The 18,648-nt window shown below is 41.8% G+C and overlaps 1 protein-coding gene and 1 long non-coding RNA gene across 2 annotated transcripts in view; both read left to right on the top strand.

The window, feature by feature from the left end:
- Positions 1-18,648, top strand: part of LOC134212678 (uncharacterized) — a 296,428-nt gene that overhangs the window by 169,615 nt on the left and 108,165 nt on the right. The window lies entirely within an intron of this gene.
- Positions 8,327-9,766, top strand: LOC134216829 (uncharacterized). Its single transcript, XM_062695623.1, has 4 exons — positions 8,327-8,462; positions 8,522-8,751; positions 8,907-9,554; positions 9,620-9,766. Exons 1-4 carry the CDS (start codon positions 8,378-8,380, stop codon positions 9,662-9,664), a joined length of 1,008 nt encoding a protein of 335 aa, XP_062551607.1. The 5' UTR covers positions 8,327-8,377; the 3' UTR covers positions 9,665-9,766.

The raw sequence follows: 18,648 nt of genomic DNA, 5'->3' as shown, positions 1-18,648 counted from the left end.
AGAATACTGCGGCTTCCTGCTGGCTGCTTCTCAGGTAATCGCAACAGTCACTAAACACGACAGTGTCAAAAAAAATCTTGCCCACCGTATGCACTTGTCATGATAAACACTCTCCATGTACGCAGTGACTCCGGTTGCCTTTCACTTATACAATCGAACACTGCTGTCATTTGGCGAAAAGAACGTGGTTTTGTTTTGGGAGGGAAAATTATCCCTATCTTATAACCCGGCGGCTATCTTGACGTCTACCTTCGCCGTCGAGCCTGCGAGAGCAAGACTGCCGCGAGAGTCTAGAAAAAGATAAGCGCGACAATAAGGGAAGTCGATAGAAATCTGACCTCGGTGCAGGTTAAGGCTAAAAACAAGCAACCTTCCAGAATGGGGATCTTACGCGTTGACCCTATGCACCCCAGGGGTGCTCAGCAATCATGATAATGATAATGATCCCCGGAAAATTTTCCCATTTTTTCTCGGGAAACTCTCCTGTTTTTCCCCTTGATCCTCCCGGAATCTAAAACTGAAAGCGTTTTCAAGAGAACTCTATTCGAAACGGAAGCTATGCACAATTGTCATTTTTATTATTTCACGCATGCTGCGACGCAGCAAAGCTGAAATAATAAAAATATGACAGTGGTGCGTTGCATCCGTATTAAGTGTTGTGCCCTTGAAAACGAGATTTCATTTAGTTTTGGATTCCGTGAGGATTGACCTCAAGAAAATTGTTCCGAATTACTCGGGAAATTCTTCAGGATTACCTCGGAAATTCTGTAGAATTTACCATGTTTTGTATTTAGAGGTCACTCAAGTAGTGGTAACTGATCGTGGTAACTATTCCAACCATTAACAGAAGACTCTTCGCAGTTTTTCGCTATGATGAAATGCACGGCATAGATGAAAAAGCAGCTCTGGAGAAGCTAATAGCTAAAATTACCGACTTTATTGAGAGGAATACTCATGTCCAGGAAGCCCCAACGGTGGAGAATTTTTCCCTTGCTATTCATATGTCCGACCCCTAACTGTTTCGTTCGTTTATTCTTCCGAGGAAACTACCGTTTTCACCCACCAGACCTTCACGAGTCGAACTTTAGAGAGGTCCAGGCCCCAGAAAGCCAGAAGCGAAAGAAATCCCCAAAATAACCAACATTTCCTCCGGTAACGTCAGATATTTCAAGCACCTCGAAGAGAAACACATCCCTGTACCCGAAAGATCTCAAAAGTGCCCTAAAGCTCAGTGGTTAACAAGTAAATAGAAAAGCAATTCTATTGCCAAGTTAAATCAAAATCTTCAACCCCATCGTCAGTAATTTCTTCTCCACAATCTCCAATGCGCCAAAAAAAAACAACGCTACCATTTCCCTTGAGGCAAAGCTTGTTCTGGGTAGTCGAGGCATCTTAGAACCTGAAACCCGAGTAGCGCAATTCATGATTTGGTTGCAGCAACTGAAATATGACCAAATTTGGTTGTATATGAGTTACTGTAATTTCTTTACAACATGTGTGCTGCTTGGAAACCAATCGCAACCAACCGCAATGTTTGGATTGACCTCGGCAACATCAGCGATACGTCATCCACCTCGTCCATAACTTCAACCAGTTTGGAGCAAAGGTACGACTGGCACATCAAAGTAGGGGTCAACATTCGGCATTCAGCTCAGTGGCAAGAGACATACTTTGGGAAATTCACGTTGACGTATTGGAATCCAACGAGGTGGTCAGAGATCGTCTCCGTCTTTTCCAGTGGTCAGAGATCGTCTCCGAGGTAGCAGTACCAGTCAGTGTAGTTAACATCCCCCTTCCTGCTGTTGGGGGATATAATCGTGCACTACCCGGCCTGGGGTGGTTCAAGGTCGGATCCACGTGGTGTCACCTTGTTGGAAGCTTTCATGTCGGCTGACCATGTAACCAGTCACTTTCCTAGGTAAGAATTTACTGCCTTAAACGCTTGGTCAATGAAGCTCACCAAATAGATTGTATTTTTTTATATGTCATATTGTATGAAAATGTCTAAATGTATAATAAATGTTAAGGCTCTGTGTTTTCGTGATTTAGAGAACGTTTTTTGAATATTTAATAGCTGGCGTACAAGTTGAGTAGTAGATTATTGTTCAAATAAAATGTTTATATTATGTTCTTGTTTTCTTTCGTTAAGATTCAAATTTTAATGATCGTCACGTCAGCCATATGTAATTATTGTATTAAAATGTTTGTGCTATGCGGGTTGCAGTCCAAAAAAAACGACAACCGGCGATAATGATTTGGTATGACGGTTGAGCGAAGAAACCAAATTAAAAATGCGATCTCGGGGCTGGGTATAAATAAGCCAGAAGAAAGCATTGGAGTTGGAAGTTTTTTTTATTCGATCCGGAGGAGTGACTATCTGCGACCTTGCCGCCCGCTGTTATGCGTATCGGTAGTTCCGTGTGGTTTGCCTTTTCTAAAACCGCCAACATTCTGTGGTAGCAGCAGTTTGTAATGACATTAAAATTAAAACTTTCGGCGAAAAGCATGAGTTATTTAAATCCAAATGAAACTGTTGATCAAAGCAATCGGTTTATGAATGCATATGTGGCCATCATTTTCTAAATGTGAACTCGATTGACAGAACGGGATAAACAAAAAAGACAATTTAGATACGAATTGATGATACTTTGCCTATGCATCACTAGTGCCACATGTTCTTGCTGGACAGTGGACATACTTGTGAGTACACAGCCCACGATAATTCAGATATTTGACGGATGCCCTAAGGATATTCGCTCGGCCGCGACACATTCATCCGAAGTGAACAGTGACATCGTCACCGAAGATAATTGGACATTAGTTTATTCCGTACGGAACTTAAGTCGACCGCACCACAACAGCCAGTGAGCGACACGCGTAGAAGCAAGTGCTGGTCGCGTTAGGTCAGCTAAGTTTGTTAACGTACCCAATGACTAAGCGAGAGTGGTACGAAAGACTGCAGTTAATGTGATTTGGTCAGAAGTGGCAGGTTAGGTCCTTTCCGGTGCCGTAGAATTGCGTGACAATTCGCCAAATCTGTAACCTGCCAACGGAAAGTGTCGTGGCTCGCTTGGATTCCTGACCATAAAAGAAAGTGCGCACTCGGTGCCATTCCCCGGATCCGCGGAACAGTTGTTGGCCAATCGTTAAAATAGGCCTAGTGTCACATATTAAAAAGGGTCCCGTGTTCAAGGATCGAGTTAAGAGCAAGCTATCAAGCAGCAGAAGTCAAATCGCCAACCGCATGTCGACCAAGGTTTGACAGCTAAGTTCTAAATCAACTTAATGTTAAAAATACGAGAAAGGCAAACATTGAATTGTATAATTCTTAATTGTTTGTTTGAGCCGAATTTTCTAGTCCCCTTTTGTTCTTGTTTTGAGTTCTACCCCAGTGTTTAAGGTAAGTTAGGAAAGCAGATTCCTCCCAGAGACCAATCCGTAGATATATACAACACTGAGAATACGAACTGGGACAAGGCAGACTAAGCAGTTGGGGCTAGGCTGGTCCCCTTCTGGGACTAAGAGTCACACCCAAGGTCCCACATCGTATCAAACTGATGTCGCTCAACAATGGTTCATATACCTTGTCAACAGCCATTCAGCCTGACCATTCTTCCTGTGTTGCAGTGGAAAGTGTCATCCGACCTATTTGGAAGTAATCACTTCCTGATAATAATCACAATCCATAACTCCCCTCCTAACATCACCCGGAGGCCACGATTGCGCTATGATGCTGCTGACTGGGAGTTTTATATGCTCCCTGGCAACACCTTCCGAATTCGCCCAAGTCGTCTTGGATACCATCCCACAAACTAGCATTCGGCCGGGACGTACAGCTGCCCAGCGCTGGTGGTCGGACGAAACACGTCGGGCGGTTGAGGCGAGAAAGAAAGCCCACCGTTTCCCTATGAGGCATCCCGCTGGTCATCCGAGAAAGATAAGTGCGTTGCAACTTTTCAAAGAAAAGCACTACTAATGCCGCTACGTGAACCAAGAATCCAAAAGAACGCAATAGGACTTCCTTGACTCCATGGAGCAGTCCCCATCAACCGCCGAACTCCTGGGGAGAGTCATCTTGATGCGGACGATCGCACCGTTCTAATCCTCCGAAAGTTATCAACACTCTTGGGAAATGTTTCTCATCCCCAGCATGGGTAAGAGGCTATCCTGCCGAGTTCCGAGTTCTGTCCTACTCAGATTGTCAACGCTAGAAGAATTTTGAGTCCCACCGTGCTCAATGGACTCCCTGGTCAACCAACGCAACCCTTCTCTACCGCTGAGTTGTTCTTCGCAATCGGAATAAAGGGGAATCATCAATCCCACATGGGGTCGGGTACCCTAAGATCAAGAAACCTCCCTCTCCCCCTCTGTAAAAATCCTCAATTGGGTCAACCAAGTCTGGTCCGACCAAACCTTTCCGGAAGAGTGGCGGCTCGCAGTCACATCATCTCAATTCCCAAAAGTCTCAAGGTGTCTCCAAATACCAGCTGATTTCGCAGACCTCTTGCGTGACCAAGTTCGTTGAAAGGCTGATTAACCGCGGAATACTAGACTCTACAAACATTTTTTGATGAATAAGCCAGTTATTTAGCTGGAGAAGACCAATTTTGGCTTAATAAGCGCTTCACTCACCTCCAATGTTTGCTGGGGAGAAGCTATAAGCTGATGGAAGATTAGTTTTCCGACAACATGCCTTCCATCCCGGGAACAGAATGGGTTCAGGTTCATACTTCGCCAGTTTGGTGGATGTTCTTGACGCCTTGGAGCAGAAAAAACACGCCTATCTTGTCTCTCTTGATATCTGTAAGGCGTTCAAACGCACATAGACCCCCTTTGTGCTTCAGCAGTTTTTCGAAACTTTCTCATGGGGCGTTCTTTCCAAGTATTTATCGGAAACCAGACATCGATGACCTACCAGAGGAGGGAACATGTGGGCCCCAAGAGTTGGTTCTGACGGTTACCCTGTTTCTAGTCGTCGTGAACGGAGGTATTCGTTCCTTGCCGTCCAACATCGATCGTTTACTCTATTAAGGTGCAGTCCTTCGTTGGCCCACCTAGGTGGGCCCTAGAATTCCGGTGGAAACTGAAAGAATTCCGGTGGAATCTTCAAGAGTTCCACTGGGAGATCCTCCAGGAGTTTCTCCGAAAATTCCTCCGGGAGTTGCTCCGGGAATTTTTCCAGGAGTTCCATCAGCACTTCCTCCAATAATTGCTCCAGGATTTTCTCCGAGAATTATTCCGGTAGATCTATCGACAGCTTCTACGGGGGTTCCTTTGAAAATTCGACAGAATTTCCTCCGGGAATTCATTCAGGCTTCCTTTCTGGAATTCATTTAGGGTTCTTAAGGAATTTATATAGAAATTCCTCCAGAAGCTTCTCCGAGAATTTCTCTGGGAGCTCCTCAGGGAACTCTCCGGGAGGTCCTCTGATGATGATGGTCCAGCTATATACCCCTACAAAAGTTTCAGCTAGACGAGATTTGTCTATAAGATGAATTCTCCAAGATCTTTTCCGAGAGTTCTTCTGATACTCTCACTGGCATTTCCTCCGGAAGTTCCTTCGAGAATTCCTCCGGGAATTCCACCGGCAATTCATCCGGGAATTCCTCAGGGAGTTCCACCAGTAGCTCTTTCAGAAAATCATTTAAGCTTTCTTCAGAAATTTAGCTGGAAATTCCTCCCGAAGTTCTTCCGATAGTTTCTCTGGGAGTTCCTCCGGGAGGTCCTCTAGGAATTCTTTTAGGAGTTCCTCCTGAAATTCCCCCTGGAGATCCACCGGCAGTTTATATGAGAATACCTCCAAGAGTTTCACCGAAAGTTTTTCCGGGTGTTCCTCTGAGGAGGAACTCCCAGAAAAACTCCCAGAGTAATTTCCGGAAGAACCCCCGGAGGAATTTCTGAAGATACTCCCGGAGAATTAATCAGAGGAATTCTCGGAAGAACTGCCGGTGGATCTTCTGCAGTATTTCTTGAAGAACTACAGGAAGAAATTCCGGAGGAAATCCTGGAGGAGCTCTCGTAAGAACTCCCAAATGAACTCCCAGTAACTCCCAGAGAAATTCTCCGATGAACTTCTGGACGAATTTCCTGAAAGAAAGCCTAAATGAATTCCCGAAGGAAGTACAGGTGGAACTCCGGGGGAATTTCCAGATAAATAACCGGTGGAACATCCGGAGTTGATTTTTTGGAGAAACTTTCGAAATCCCATGTCTCGTGAAATTCTTGCCAAATATCCTCCAGGAATTCCCTGAGAAGTTCCTGGAGGGATTCCCGGAGGAACTCTTGGTAAAACTCTTGGAGGAGCTCCCGGAGCAACTCCCAAAAGCATTTCCGGAGGAATTCCCACAAAGAAGTCCTGAAATAATTCTTGGAGAAGTTCCTGAAGAAATTTCCGGAGAAATATCTGAAGAAATTCTCAGAAAAAAAAGCCTGAAGGAATAAATGCAGAAGTTCTCAGACGTAGGTATCCCCAGATGAATTGCTGTAGAAATTACCGGATGAATTTCCGGGGGTTTGTTCTGAAGAAATTCCTGGAAGAACTCTTGGAAGATATCCTGGAGGAACTCTCAAATTAATTTCCGAATGAAATTCTGGAGTAAATTTCAAGTGAAGTCCGGAAAGAATTCTAGGACAATTCCACGGAAAAATTTCTGAAGGAATTCCTGGAAAAGTATCTGAAGGATTTCCCGCAAAAATACCTGGAAGATTTTCGGGGAAATACTTGGACGAGTTCCTGGAGAAATTCCTGAAGAAATTTTTAAAGTTCCAGAATGCAATCCTAGAGGATTTTGCTATTGAATTAATGGAGGTATTCCTGGAAAAAATCCTGAAAGTTATCCCGGAGGAATTAAAGGAAGATTTCCTGGAGAAATGCCTGGAGAACCTCTTAGAAGAAATTCCGAAGGAAAGGAGGATTTCCATCATAAATTTCTGAAGAAACTTCGGGTGGAATTTTGGGGAGGAAATTCCGTATGTATTCTTAAAGGAACTCTCGAATGCATTCCTAAAGGATATGCCGGAGATTTTTCTGGAAAAATAGCCGAAGAAATGTCTAGAAGTAAATTTTGGAGAGAAGAAAAGAAATCTTCAAGGAATTGCCTCATGAATTCCTTAAGAAAAATAGTGGGGGGTTTCTAGATAAGGAGGAATTATAATTACATGAGAAAGATTTTCGAATGATTTTCAGAGGAATTTGTGGATAACTTTCCGGAGGAATTAAGAAGTTCCCAGGGGAGCGTCTAGAAAGATTTCAAGGAGAATTCTTGAGCCCGAAATGTTTCGAGTTGCTTTGACTTTCATATATTATGGATGGTAATCTTTTGAATTTCAACCACCTATTTTTGAATATGATTGGATTGTAAAGTGCACATGTTTGAGGGAATTCATTTCAGTACGGTGTGCAAGAAGACGGTGTGTGGCGACGAAGAATGAACCATGAGCTCGCCCAGTATCCAGAAGGTAGCTAAAGCCGGAAGGGTACGATAGGCAGGGCATGTTGCAAGAATGCCGGACAGCAACCCTGCAAAGATGGTGTTCGCTTCCGATCCGGCAGGGACGAGACGACGTGGAGCGCAGCGAGCGAGATGGGCAGACCAGGTGCAAAACGACTTGGCGAGCGTGGGGCGTATTCGAGGATGGAGAGATGCGGCCTCGAACCGTGTATTGTGGCGTCAAATTGTTGATTCAGCATTATCTGTTTAGATGTAGACTAAATAAATGAAATGAATGTTCGTAATAATGATAATCCTAATACAGTCGACTCTCCACATCTCGATGTTCTATATCTCGATATCTCTCCCTATGTCGATGGTTTTCTCGGTCCCTTCGACTTACACACATTTGGGCATTCTACATCTCGATAACCTCTCTATCTCGATATCTCTCTATCTCGATGTGTTCTGGTCATATTTTGCTCAGAATTCTCTCTCCGTATGTCGATATATTCATATTTCTAGGCTACTAGACGATTTTCGGACAATAACAAACACATGAACAACAAGAGATGACATTTGTTTTATTGTCGTTTTTCATAGCAACGAGCTTTTTTCAATCTAGTACCCATTTCAATTTTCCTTCCATACCTCGATCTCTAGATGTAGAGAGGCGACTGTATATTGTCTATCCGGAATAAATTTTTACCGCTTTTTATACCGAAGTTGGATTTTTCTCCAGATACAGGCAACTTTTCCTTCTTCGGAAGTAGTGCGCTGGATTCGCCTAAAGATGCGCTAAACAACGCATCAATTAGTTTGACAAATAAAACTTCGGAAGAAAGTTCGGTTCGGAAGTCCCGACTTCCGAATTCTAACTTGGTGCTACGCCGACAATATCATAGCAACCTCATAGCGATTGATGGAGTAAACGAGTGTCAGAGACAATGTCTCAAAGTGAAATATTTTCTGGAATTCAAGCTTCCTCCAGTTTTGACATCGTAAAAGCATTGTTCGGCGATTCCAAAAAAAGTATTTTATAATATTCGAATAGAAAAAATAAAATGTTTAACTTCGCATTTGTCACATAGCTACTGATTCAAAAAGCTACTTGAGTAGCTCAGGAGTTGGGATCGATCAACAGCAGCGCAGCGAAGAAATACAGCCTGCAGCTAGCGTTGACAAGATTTCGGTGGCCAGTTTATTTTCAAAATCACGTTTCAGCCGAGAGTCGCGCATCAAACAGGAGTCTCTTATTCTTCAAAGTTTGCGCAAAATCAGTAAAATACCTGAAGCTTTTTCAAAGGAAACTATACTCGAGGTATTTTTGGGTGCTATGGGTCTGATATACATGTAGCTCGTCTTCAACTATTGTCGACTGTGGTCAGCACTCAGCAGTGACTTGGGACGAATCGAGCAATTTTTTGTTGTTCCACTTTTATAATCGAAAGTAACATTGTCAACAAAATTCTTCAGGCCAAATCGTCAAGTCACTGTTCTCCGGCCACTTTGAAAAACTTAGAAATTCGTTATGATGAATTGCTACCGAAATATACCCGATGCATGGAAGAAACTCGTGAAAAACTGCTCAAACTAGGAGTCTCAACTGTGGACAAAGCGGGGAAATCTAAACCCATGCCCGTTATCGAATCTCTCCTCGATCAGATGATTGCAGTTCGGTCAACGCTTTCGAAAAACCGCCGCAAACTACTCTCCAATTTCCAAAAGCTGGAACATCTTAAAATCCGTGATGCCCTGTTGGATCTCCAAATCAAAAACATCCGCCTGGAAGAGCTGCACGATCTGCAGGTGGAGGTCAGTCGTACGACGGAGAAAATCGACGAAACCAGCAAGCAGATGATCAAGGCGCGGAATCAGTATGAGAGCGATATCTCGAAGGCGGCCCACGTGCGCGAGAAGTGGTATGCCTTCCAGAACAAGATCCTCATCAAGATGGACGATTTGAATGAGCTGAAGGTAGCGATTTACGAACATCGGCAGTATTTGTGTGGGCTGTTGGAGCAGAAGAAGCAGCTTAGGAAAGAGAACGCAGAGTTGAAGTATGAGTGTAGGATCATCGATAACAAGCCACTGCTGAGGAAATATGAGCGTGTTTTAGCAGATGTAGGCTTATTTACGATTCCAATACGGTATCTCACTGAGTTAATTCTTTTTGTTTTCTTCCCTAGATTGAGCAGTTCAACTTTCAAATCAAACGATTTGCGGAACTCTGAAGCCCTTGTCAAGCTTCTTGCAATGAACGAATCAATCAATCTTAAGAAGTCCTCCCGCTTCCACATCTATTGTCATGGATCTCTATCTTAATTAAACAATCTTTGTGAAATGAATCAATCTCTGTTCTGCTTCCATCCTCGGTCGTGCTCCCTCCATTTTCTTCATTCATCCCGATTTCAATCGCCACTGAATTAGATCACAATTACCACTTGTGCGGACTCCAGACTGGAACGCTTCATGCTCGGCTCCACAGTCGTCATCTTCGTTCAATCGAGGGTGAAAATTGCACTTTCAACGCATGAAATCGTGCGTTCTATTCGCAGACTTAAAACCAACTTTCTTTCAACGTGTCCCCCTCCACGCTCTTACGCTCGAATACTGCTAGTCACCACACGCTATCAGGGGGAAGTGGTTTGAAACACAGCGTTGGAAAATATGCCACTCGTAAATATTCGTTCAAGTCTACAAATAACACTTTTTTTGCTTTTTATGAGATAAATTTGAGTGTCTTTCTCAAACATGCAAATTCAAATCCAGAATTATTTATTGATTTTCTCATTTTACACTTACTGATGACCAATCCATAAGTAGAATCGTGCCTACTTTTGCATCACAATCCCCTTCTATATGGGATCTATTATATGGCGATGATTCTAAGACAGGGAGGAATTTCCCGTTTTCGCAGAACAAAACACTTCCGAATTCAGTGATAGCATAGTGGAGCTACATTCTATCGTCAGACTCATCGGAGAAAGCGGACGACTGAAGTGGAATCAAAACAAAGAAATTGTTGAGGTTTGATTCGCATCGTATCGCTAAACTACAGTTCCATTGGTCGTTGTTCCTATCGCGTCTCCTCGGCAGTCAAAGGAGTGTTGGAAAAGGCGGAAATGTGGAAAACGAAAACGCTGACCCATCCTAGCGGAAATTGAGATGTGTTTTGTTTACTTTCTATCAATCGTTTCTGTTATGGCATTTGTGGAAGGAGGTACATATGGGATTTGAAAATGGCAGACTTTCTATATTTTTTATGTTTTTTGTACGCTTGTGGTATTACTAATGTAGTAGTAACTGCTTCTACGGGTTTCTTTTTTGGCAAAAAATCAGTCTAGTCTAAATATGGTTGTACGTTATTCTTATAGTGCTCACGGATACTAACTTTCTCAATTTAAACATGATTCACTCTCTTTTATTTTTAAACATTTCTGGAAATCCACTATTAGATAAGGTAGACTTTTCAAAGATTAGCTGTGAATAATTGGCTAGAGATTAAGATTCTAGCACTGATTCAAATATAGTACAATGGATTTCAATAAAAAGATTCACTAGCATGTAAGTTTACATTCTAATGCGCATAGAACAGCGTACGGTACATCCACAGAACTAGTCATTTACCTAGCAATGTCGAGTGATTTCCTTCTTCCAAAGTCGCCTGAAAACCGTTATTTCGTGACGGCACAGTTTCAATTCCAAATCTTCTTCCAAGTGTCTCCTACCTTTCTCGCCACCTTGCTCGAGACTTCCCTTCCCAGATTACACCCACAGTCGGGCTTCATGTTTACGACCGTCTTGTGTGCCCGCGCGGAACCAAACTTAACGAACTTGGCCTGCTGATGGTGTGCTCGAATCGAAGCCGCAGCGCGACACGCTGGAAATCAGCCACAAGCACTCCACTCTCCCAAACCCTTGCGCTCGGCACGTTCCGACTGTAACATGTCCTTTTTCGCTTGGTAACCGCAAAAAAACTTGTGTATAATAACAGCCAAGTATAATCGATCAATACATCCGTTGTTCCCGTTCCACTCCTCAGTTAGCGGCATAGTTTTCCGCCGCGTCAACCGACCTCGTGCAGTATCGTGTGTATGTGAGGGAGGGCACAGGATATCAACCTGACTTTTGTCGAAGTCTATTAAATACATCCCACTCCGGCATTGATTCTCACTACCTCCCCCACCGAATAATCCTGCTGAAGCAGCGCTCAAATGAGACCTATTAAACGTTGCTGATGCTATTGTTGCTATCATCCGGGGCAAACTTGAGGACTACCGGCGAGGCACTTGATAATAGTCACTCCCCGGCCCACCCGCGTATTGAGGATAGAGACTGGGAGTCGATGCCACCCCACCCGGGCGATGTCACCCGGTTGTCAGGATTGCTTTTGCTGCGGTTGTTTGCGGGAAAAAGCGACAGAAGCCGTTGGGCTGAGGGTCATAATTACTACGGGGAACAAAATCGAAACCAATCACATTAATTATTCAGATCGGTGGCAAACAAAGCTGAGACCAGACGTGTGTTTGCCGCACCACCCAATGCTGTGGCTGTGTGGTAGTCGCTGACATGCTTCACCAAACGTAACTTGAGTTTTGACTTTTCTTGTACCTAATAATAATGAGTCGGAAATAGCCAAAGTTTATGTAATGAAATGGTTATTTGTCTGTCTATGTTGTGAAGCTGTTTTATTTTTCATTTTGTTAACTATCTTGTTGTAAACTCGAAAGAAAATAATGAAACACATTACCTAATCTGTTGCGTTTGAATATACTTCTGCGATCAGCTGAAAATATGACGGTTGTGAGCCAATGTAATCCATTCTAAAGTTTACATACGAAAAATTTCTAAAACGGGAGTGTTTCCTAAGAAGATTCACCACAGTGACATAACAACTAAAATATCTCTAAACCAGTTAGGTTTAGGAGAGTAGCCAGTAATTAATTCATCAATCATAATGCATCATAAAATTTCATTTCAAACAGTGAATTCTCAAAATTTAAAAAATACAACTCCATACCGGAGTTGATCCTGAAACGTTGGCTTTTTTCTCTAGTTTTAATGTATCTTATTGGGAAAAAATCGCAAATACTATGATTGTTTTGGAATTTAAATTTGATTGATATTTTTTGTTATTAATTGTGAAAAAAATGTTTCTCGCTGCATATTTTTAAACCTTGTAACCCTATTTTTTCTCTATTTGGAGTGGTTTTGGAGTTACGATTTTTCAAATAAATTGTTAGGAAAAACACTTAGGCCCTTCTTCAGAAATTACTCTTGAAAGATAATGACCTTAATATCAGCGGAAATTTCTTTTTCTAGCCAACAGAAAACATGTGCCCACTTTAATTCAAATCAATGATTTTCGGTTTTTGAATTTTTCAGTACTTGGCTGCAATCCGTCTAAAATAAATATCTGGTCCGTTGTCGAGCGGCCGTCAATGAAGCTGGCTTGGTAACTTCCCACGAACTCATTCACTATTGGTGACAGACAGCAGAATATGATCTGGGATATCACAAATGGGCGACAATTTTTTTTATGATGAGAACTGTTTCTATGCAACAGATATTATGTGAAGAAATATTCAAGAACTCTTTTTTAACCCTTTTAGGGCCATTGTTAACCCTTCAAAAAAAATTATCAGCGAAAAGAGTTTTTTTTTCAATTTTTTAGGACATTTTTATTTGTTTGTTTCCTTGCATAAATTAGCAATAAAACATATTTCTTGTAATAACAATGTTCATTTTCTAAACATTACGAGGAATCGTCAGTGGGGGTGTCATTGGGCCATAAAACTGTACTTTTGGTAAGATATCTATGATGCATTCACATTTGATCAGTACAATTAGTTCCATCCACGCGAGTCTATTTTTAAAAGGTTCAAAGGCTTCCCAAGAGATGGATGTTTAAAACTAAACGTTTGTTTAAACGGAATTGATTGAAAATTGGCCCAACGTCACCCCTTATAGAGGATAATATTTGGCCAAGAGTATAAATTAGTTATTTTATTTTGAAGAATTCAACAAACCTCTTTGGTGTTTTATAAAATAGATCATTGATATGATTTTGATGCAAAGCTATAAGAAAATAAATGTTCAACATGTAAAAGCTTGTAGAGAAAAAATGTGGCCTTTCACTCGAAAATCCCGAAAGCTCTCTGGTCCGCCTCTTTTAACGTCCATGCTTCATGTCCATAAAGGGCCACTTGTAGAATCAGAGTTTTATTTAGAGCAAATTTCGTTTCAAGGCCCTCTTTGCAGTAGCAATTCGTCTTTTCACTTCACGGGAAACGTCATTGTCACATGTCACAAGCGTTCCAGGGTAAACAAATTCTTCAACAACTTCAAACACATCCCCATCAAGCACTACCTCAGCACCAATACTATTAGGTCTTCCTCTATCTCTACCTGCCACCATGTACTTTGTAATGATAGAGTTAATGGTTAAGCCTATCCTCCCTGTTCAGTGGGACACAAGCCTCCACTACTGCTTTACAATCGATTCCAATGAGGTCGATGTCGTCCACAAAGCACAGGAGCATATGCGACCGTGTGATGATAGTGCCATTCCTCTGCACGCCAGATCTCGTACTAGCGCCCTCGAGTGCAATGTTGAACAATAAATTCGAAAGTGCATCACTCTGCTTTAATCCGTCTAAAGTCACAAATGAGGTTTACACTTCGTCTGCAATTCGAATACTTGATTTCCCGCGTTGCACGTATCAGTCTAACCAGTTTCGCCGGAAAAACATGTTCGAACATTATCTGCCACAGCTCATTTCTGTCCACTGAATCGTACGCTGCTTTGAAATTAATGAACAGATGGTGAGTCTGCAAGTTGCACTCCCGGAATTTATCAAGGATCATCCGCAGGCTAAACATCTGATCCGCCGTTGATCGGCCCTCACGAAAACCTGCCTGGTATTCGCAGATGAAGGACTCCTCAAGCAGTCTTCGTCTGTTAAACAGGATTTTGTACGCCGAGTTCAGAAGGGTGATCCCTCTTTAATTGGCACACCCTAGTCTGTGCCCTTTCTTATAGATTGGGCATATGAGGCCATCCATCCAGCCGACGGACATTTGTTCATCCTCCCATATTTTCTGGAAAATTTGGTGGATTGATTGATGCAGCTGCTCACTTCCGTGTTCGAGAAGCTCGACCGGGATCTCGTCCTTCCCAGCATCTTTACTGTTATCTTTTAAGAGCTTTCTTCCTTCATTTTCACCGTTAAAAAAAGCGAATATATGTTTCACCTAAAAAATGGGTCTCAGCTGGAGCAGGAATGGAATATTTGGGACCACATTCCACGTCGAATGCTACTTGCCGCACTTCAATCGTTTTTAAGCTAAACCTATAGCCTTTGAAGTACGACTTAGATTCTTAATTCTGTTTTCGAGAAGGGTATCCAGCTTTCCACTTTCATGCTATAAATTTTTTTTCATGGATGCTATAAATTTTTTGACAAGAACTGCTTCCAGACACTGAACTGGAACTCCCATCTAAGCAAACGTTAATATCCTCGTTACCAATGACATCCATTGAGTTGTTTATTCTACTATCAACAAGGAGATATGCGCAAGATTGATAAAATTCTATTTTGTTTTAATTCAAATTTTGTTTTATTCAATTTCATCACCCATCCCGAATGCGCGCACCTTCCTCTTCACTCCACCTAACAAATTTTGTACAATCGATTTTCTCAATGTTTTTGTTGTTTTTACCCAAATTTTCTTCAACTTTTTTAATATTTTAATAATTTAATAATCTTCAGCTCTTTTTTAATAATTTTAACAATTTTTCAGTTGGGCGAAGTTCCGGCTTATTTGGTGGGTTCATATCTATTGGCACAAATTTGACTCCGTTAGCTCAGTATTACTCCAACACGTTTCGAGCATAGTTGCAGGACACCAGATCAGCCCAAAACAGAGTTAATGCTTTGTGTTTTCTTATGAATGGCAAAAGATGCTTCTTGAGGCTCTCTTCGGTGTAAATCGTACCGTTGATTGTTCCGGAAGTAATGAAGGGAGCGCTTACTTCACCACATCCGCAAATCGCCTGCCTTTGTTGCAAATTTTGATAACTTCTTCGTTCGGATATCCTCCGGAACTTCGAACTTAGACTTGGCAACGAAATATTCTTGCCCAGAAAGTTGAAGGAAGTCAGCCTTGAAGTACGTTTCATTATCCATGCCGATGCAACACGATTTGACGAACAACTTCGTGTAAAGTTGCCAGGCGCGGGTTTTTGCAGTGGTGTTTTGCTTTTCATTCCGGTTTGGGGCTTTTTGCACCTTGTAAACATGTAACCTAACGCTTCGTGGTTTTCTGCACAAAACCAACCAACACCCTGAACTTGTTAGCGGCATCTCAAATGGACATGTTTTGAAACTTCTTGAGCTGTTATACCAGTCCTGGTCATTTAACTCCATTGGACCACTCCCCTCCTTCCTTTGAACACTCAGACGCTCCTTGAAGGTTCTTATTACACGAGACACAATTGAATTTACAATCCCGAGCTTTCTAGCGATCGATCGGTGGGACGCCTGTGGATTTTGATTGTAGATGCACAAAATTTTGTCCCTAGCAATTTCTTGTTCCGACGACATGATTGGATCCACTGTATGAAAAACTTTGAAACTCTGCAGATGTAAACAATACACTATGAATAAGATTTGCTCAAATTTTCAGGTTTTTTACTCATACGGTTCAAAAGTTACAGAAGATTTTGGGTGTGCCATTTTTATCGAATACACCCTTTATAGAAATCTTAAACCGAACAGTCAGCTTACAATGTACTTCCCACAAAATTATGCAAAAAGAATCTGTCAAACCAGGAAATCAGATAGCAAACATTGCGAGTGTATTGGTGGGAAGAGTCATATTTGGTTTGTGTTGTGTTATGTGCACAAAATCAGTTCATATCAGGGTGGCATTGCGCATCTCGACTTGAACCCTCTCGAACCGAGCAAACCATGCAAACTGTCATACGAAAGAGCTCTCGAAAGGTGATGCGCAATGAGACCCCAGTTTGGCCCAAAGTCACCCCCAATATGTTCAAAATAACGTTCCCTGAAAAAATTGCGGTATAGAGAATAAAACTTGCAAATAAATATCATAATGAAAGTGTTTCTTCTACAACTTGTTGATATTAATCTTCACGTAAAAAATAAACCAATCCAACGAAATGCTGAGGTTTTTCGCTTTGAAATTGTATATAACCATAACCAAACACCTTACACGGAAGAAATAAACTACCCAATAGTGAGTTTAATTCACCCAACCTCAGGTAATAAAACTCAAAACTGGCTTCCCGTATTGAACTGGCGTCGTTGGATTGTTTGGCTCTTTTGTTTTTGACAACAGAAGAAAGAGTGGATGAAAGAGAAGAGAAAAAGTAACTCTTTTTTTCTACTTTTTTTCTTCCGTGTATATTTAGAGAAAAATTGGCTTCATAACATACACGTAAAAAAATAACCTTATATGTTATGGAAAAAAAAACTATTCGAAAATACTGACTGAGTGAATTCCGTTGGCCAAACGGAATGCCGTCGGGACAAATTCTGCTATACTCACGTGAGAGGTGAACAAGCTCCCGGTATCTCGGAGTTGGCCTCCTATTAACACCCAAAAGGCCAAGCTCTTTGAGAAAGCGATTTTTGATTTTGAAAAAATCATAACTTTTTCATTTTTTGTCCAATCTTGATGAAATTTTGACACAAGGTCCAATTTTTATTCTAGTTTTGGCTGTACATTGAGATTTTTGGAATTTCTGGATGGTTCCGGAATTATTCCAGATTCTCTTGGGGTATCAGCAAACTTGTGTTTGGGGTATTTCGCCAGTTACTCAATTTTTCTCCATGGAACTTATATCAAACAGTATAAAACAATATTGCCACACTAATAACAAGTCTCAGAGCGATTTTTCCGAAAGTTAGTCTTCCATACGGACATCCCAGGAAGCTTCCAAATGTCCCCAGGGAACCTGTAAAGGGGACAATTTCGATTTTGCTGCGAAACATGTCGTGCGACGGCTCTTTCTTCACAATTTTTCATGAATATACTCGCTGTTGTTATAAAAGTGGTCTATGGTCAATTTGGCCACTCTTTTGACGCCCGGAATGCCCCCAGGGAACCTGTAAATGGGACAATTTCGATTTTGCTCCGAAACATGTCGTGTGACGGCTCTTTCTTCACATTTTTTCAAAAATATACTCGCTATTGTTATAAAAGTGGGCGATGGTCAGTTTGGCCACTCTTGTGGCACCTGAATGGCCCCAGGAACCTGTAAAGGGGACAATTTCGATTTTGCTCCGAAACATGTCGTGCGACGGCTCTTTCTTCACAATTTGTCATGAATATACTCGCTGTTGTTATAAAAGTGGTCGATGGTCAGTTTGGCCACTCTTGTGGCACCCGGAATGCCCCCAGGGAACCTGTAAAGGGGACAATTTCGATTTTGCTCCGAAACATGTCGTGTGACGGCTCTTTCTTCACAATTTTTCTTGAATATACTCGCTGTTGTTATAAAAGTGGTCTCTGGTCAGTTTGGGCACTCTCGTGACGCCCGGAATGCCCCAAAGGAACATTTAATTGGGACAATTTCGATTTTGCTCCGAAACATGTCGTGCGACGGCTCTTTCTTCACAATTTTTCATGAATATACTCGCTGTTCTTACAAAAATGGTCATTGGACAGTTTGGCCACTCTTGGGACACCCGGAATGCTCCCAAGGAACATTTAAATGGGACAATTTCGATTTTGCTCCGAAACATGTCGTGTGATGGCTCTTTCTTCACAATTTGTTTTGAATAGATTCGCAATTCTTATAAAGGTGGTCATTGGTCAGTTTGTCCACTTTGTTCAGAATCGCTAACGTATTCTTTTCAGAATCCTAAATAAATTCTGTTCAAAAACCATTCGATTTTTTTATGGATTCTGTTAGGAACCTTCAACGGGTTCTATTCAGAATTTCAAACGGATTGGGATCCGAATTTCAAACAAATTATGTTCCGAATCTCAAAAAGATTATTTTCAGAATCCTAAACGGACTCTGTTTAGAACTCTGTACAAATTCCTCTCCAAATCTCAACCGAAATTATGTTCAGAGTTACAAACGGATTCTCTTTAGAACTCGAATCCAAACGGATTCTGTTTGAAATTTTGAATCCCGAACAGTTTCGTTTCAGAATCTCAAATAGAGTCTGTTTAGAATTCC

The sequence above is a fragment of the Armigeres subalbatus genome, chromosome 2 (genome assembly GCF_024139115.2).
Source record: "Armigeres subalbatus isolate Guangzhou_Male chromosome 2, GZ_Asu_2, whole genome shotgun sequence".
Classification (NCBI taxonomy): domain Eukaryota; kingdom Metazoa; phylum Arthropoda; class Insecta; order Diptera; family Culicidae; genus Armigeres; species Armigeres subalbatus.
Note: the sequence above shows the minus strand (reverse complement) of the source record. Positions and strands in the feature narration are given on the sequence as shown.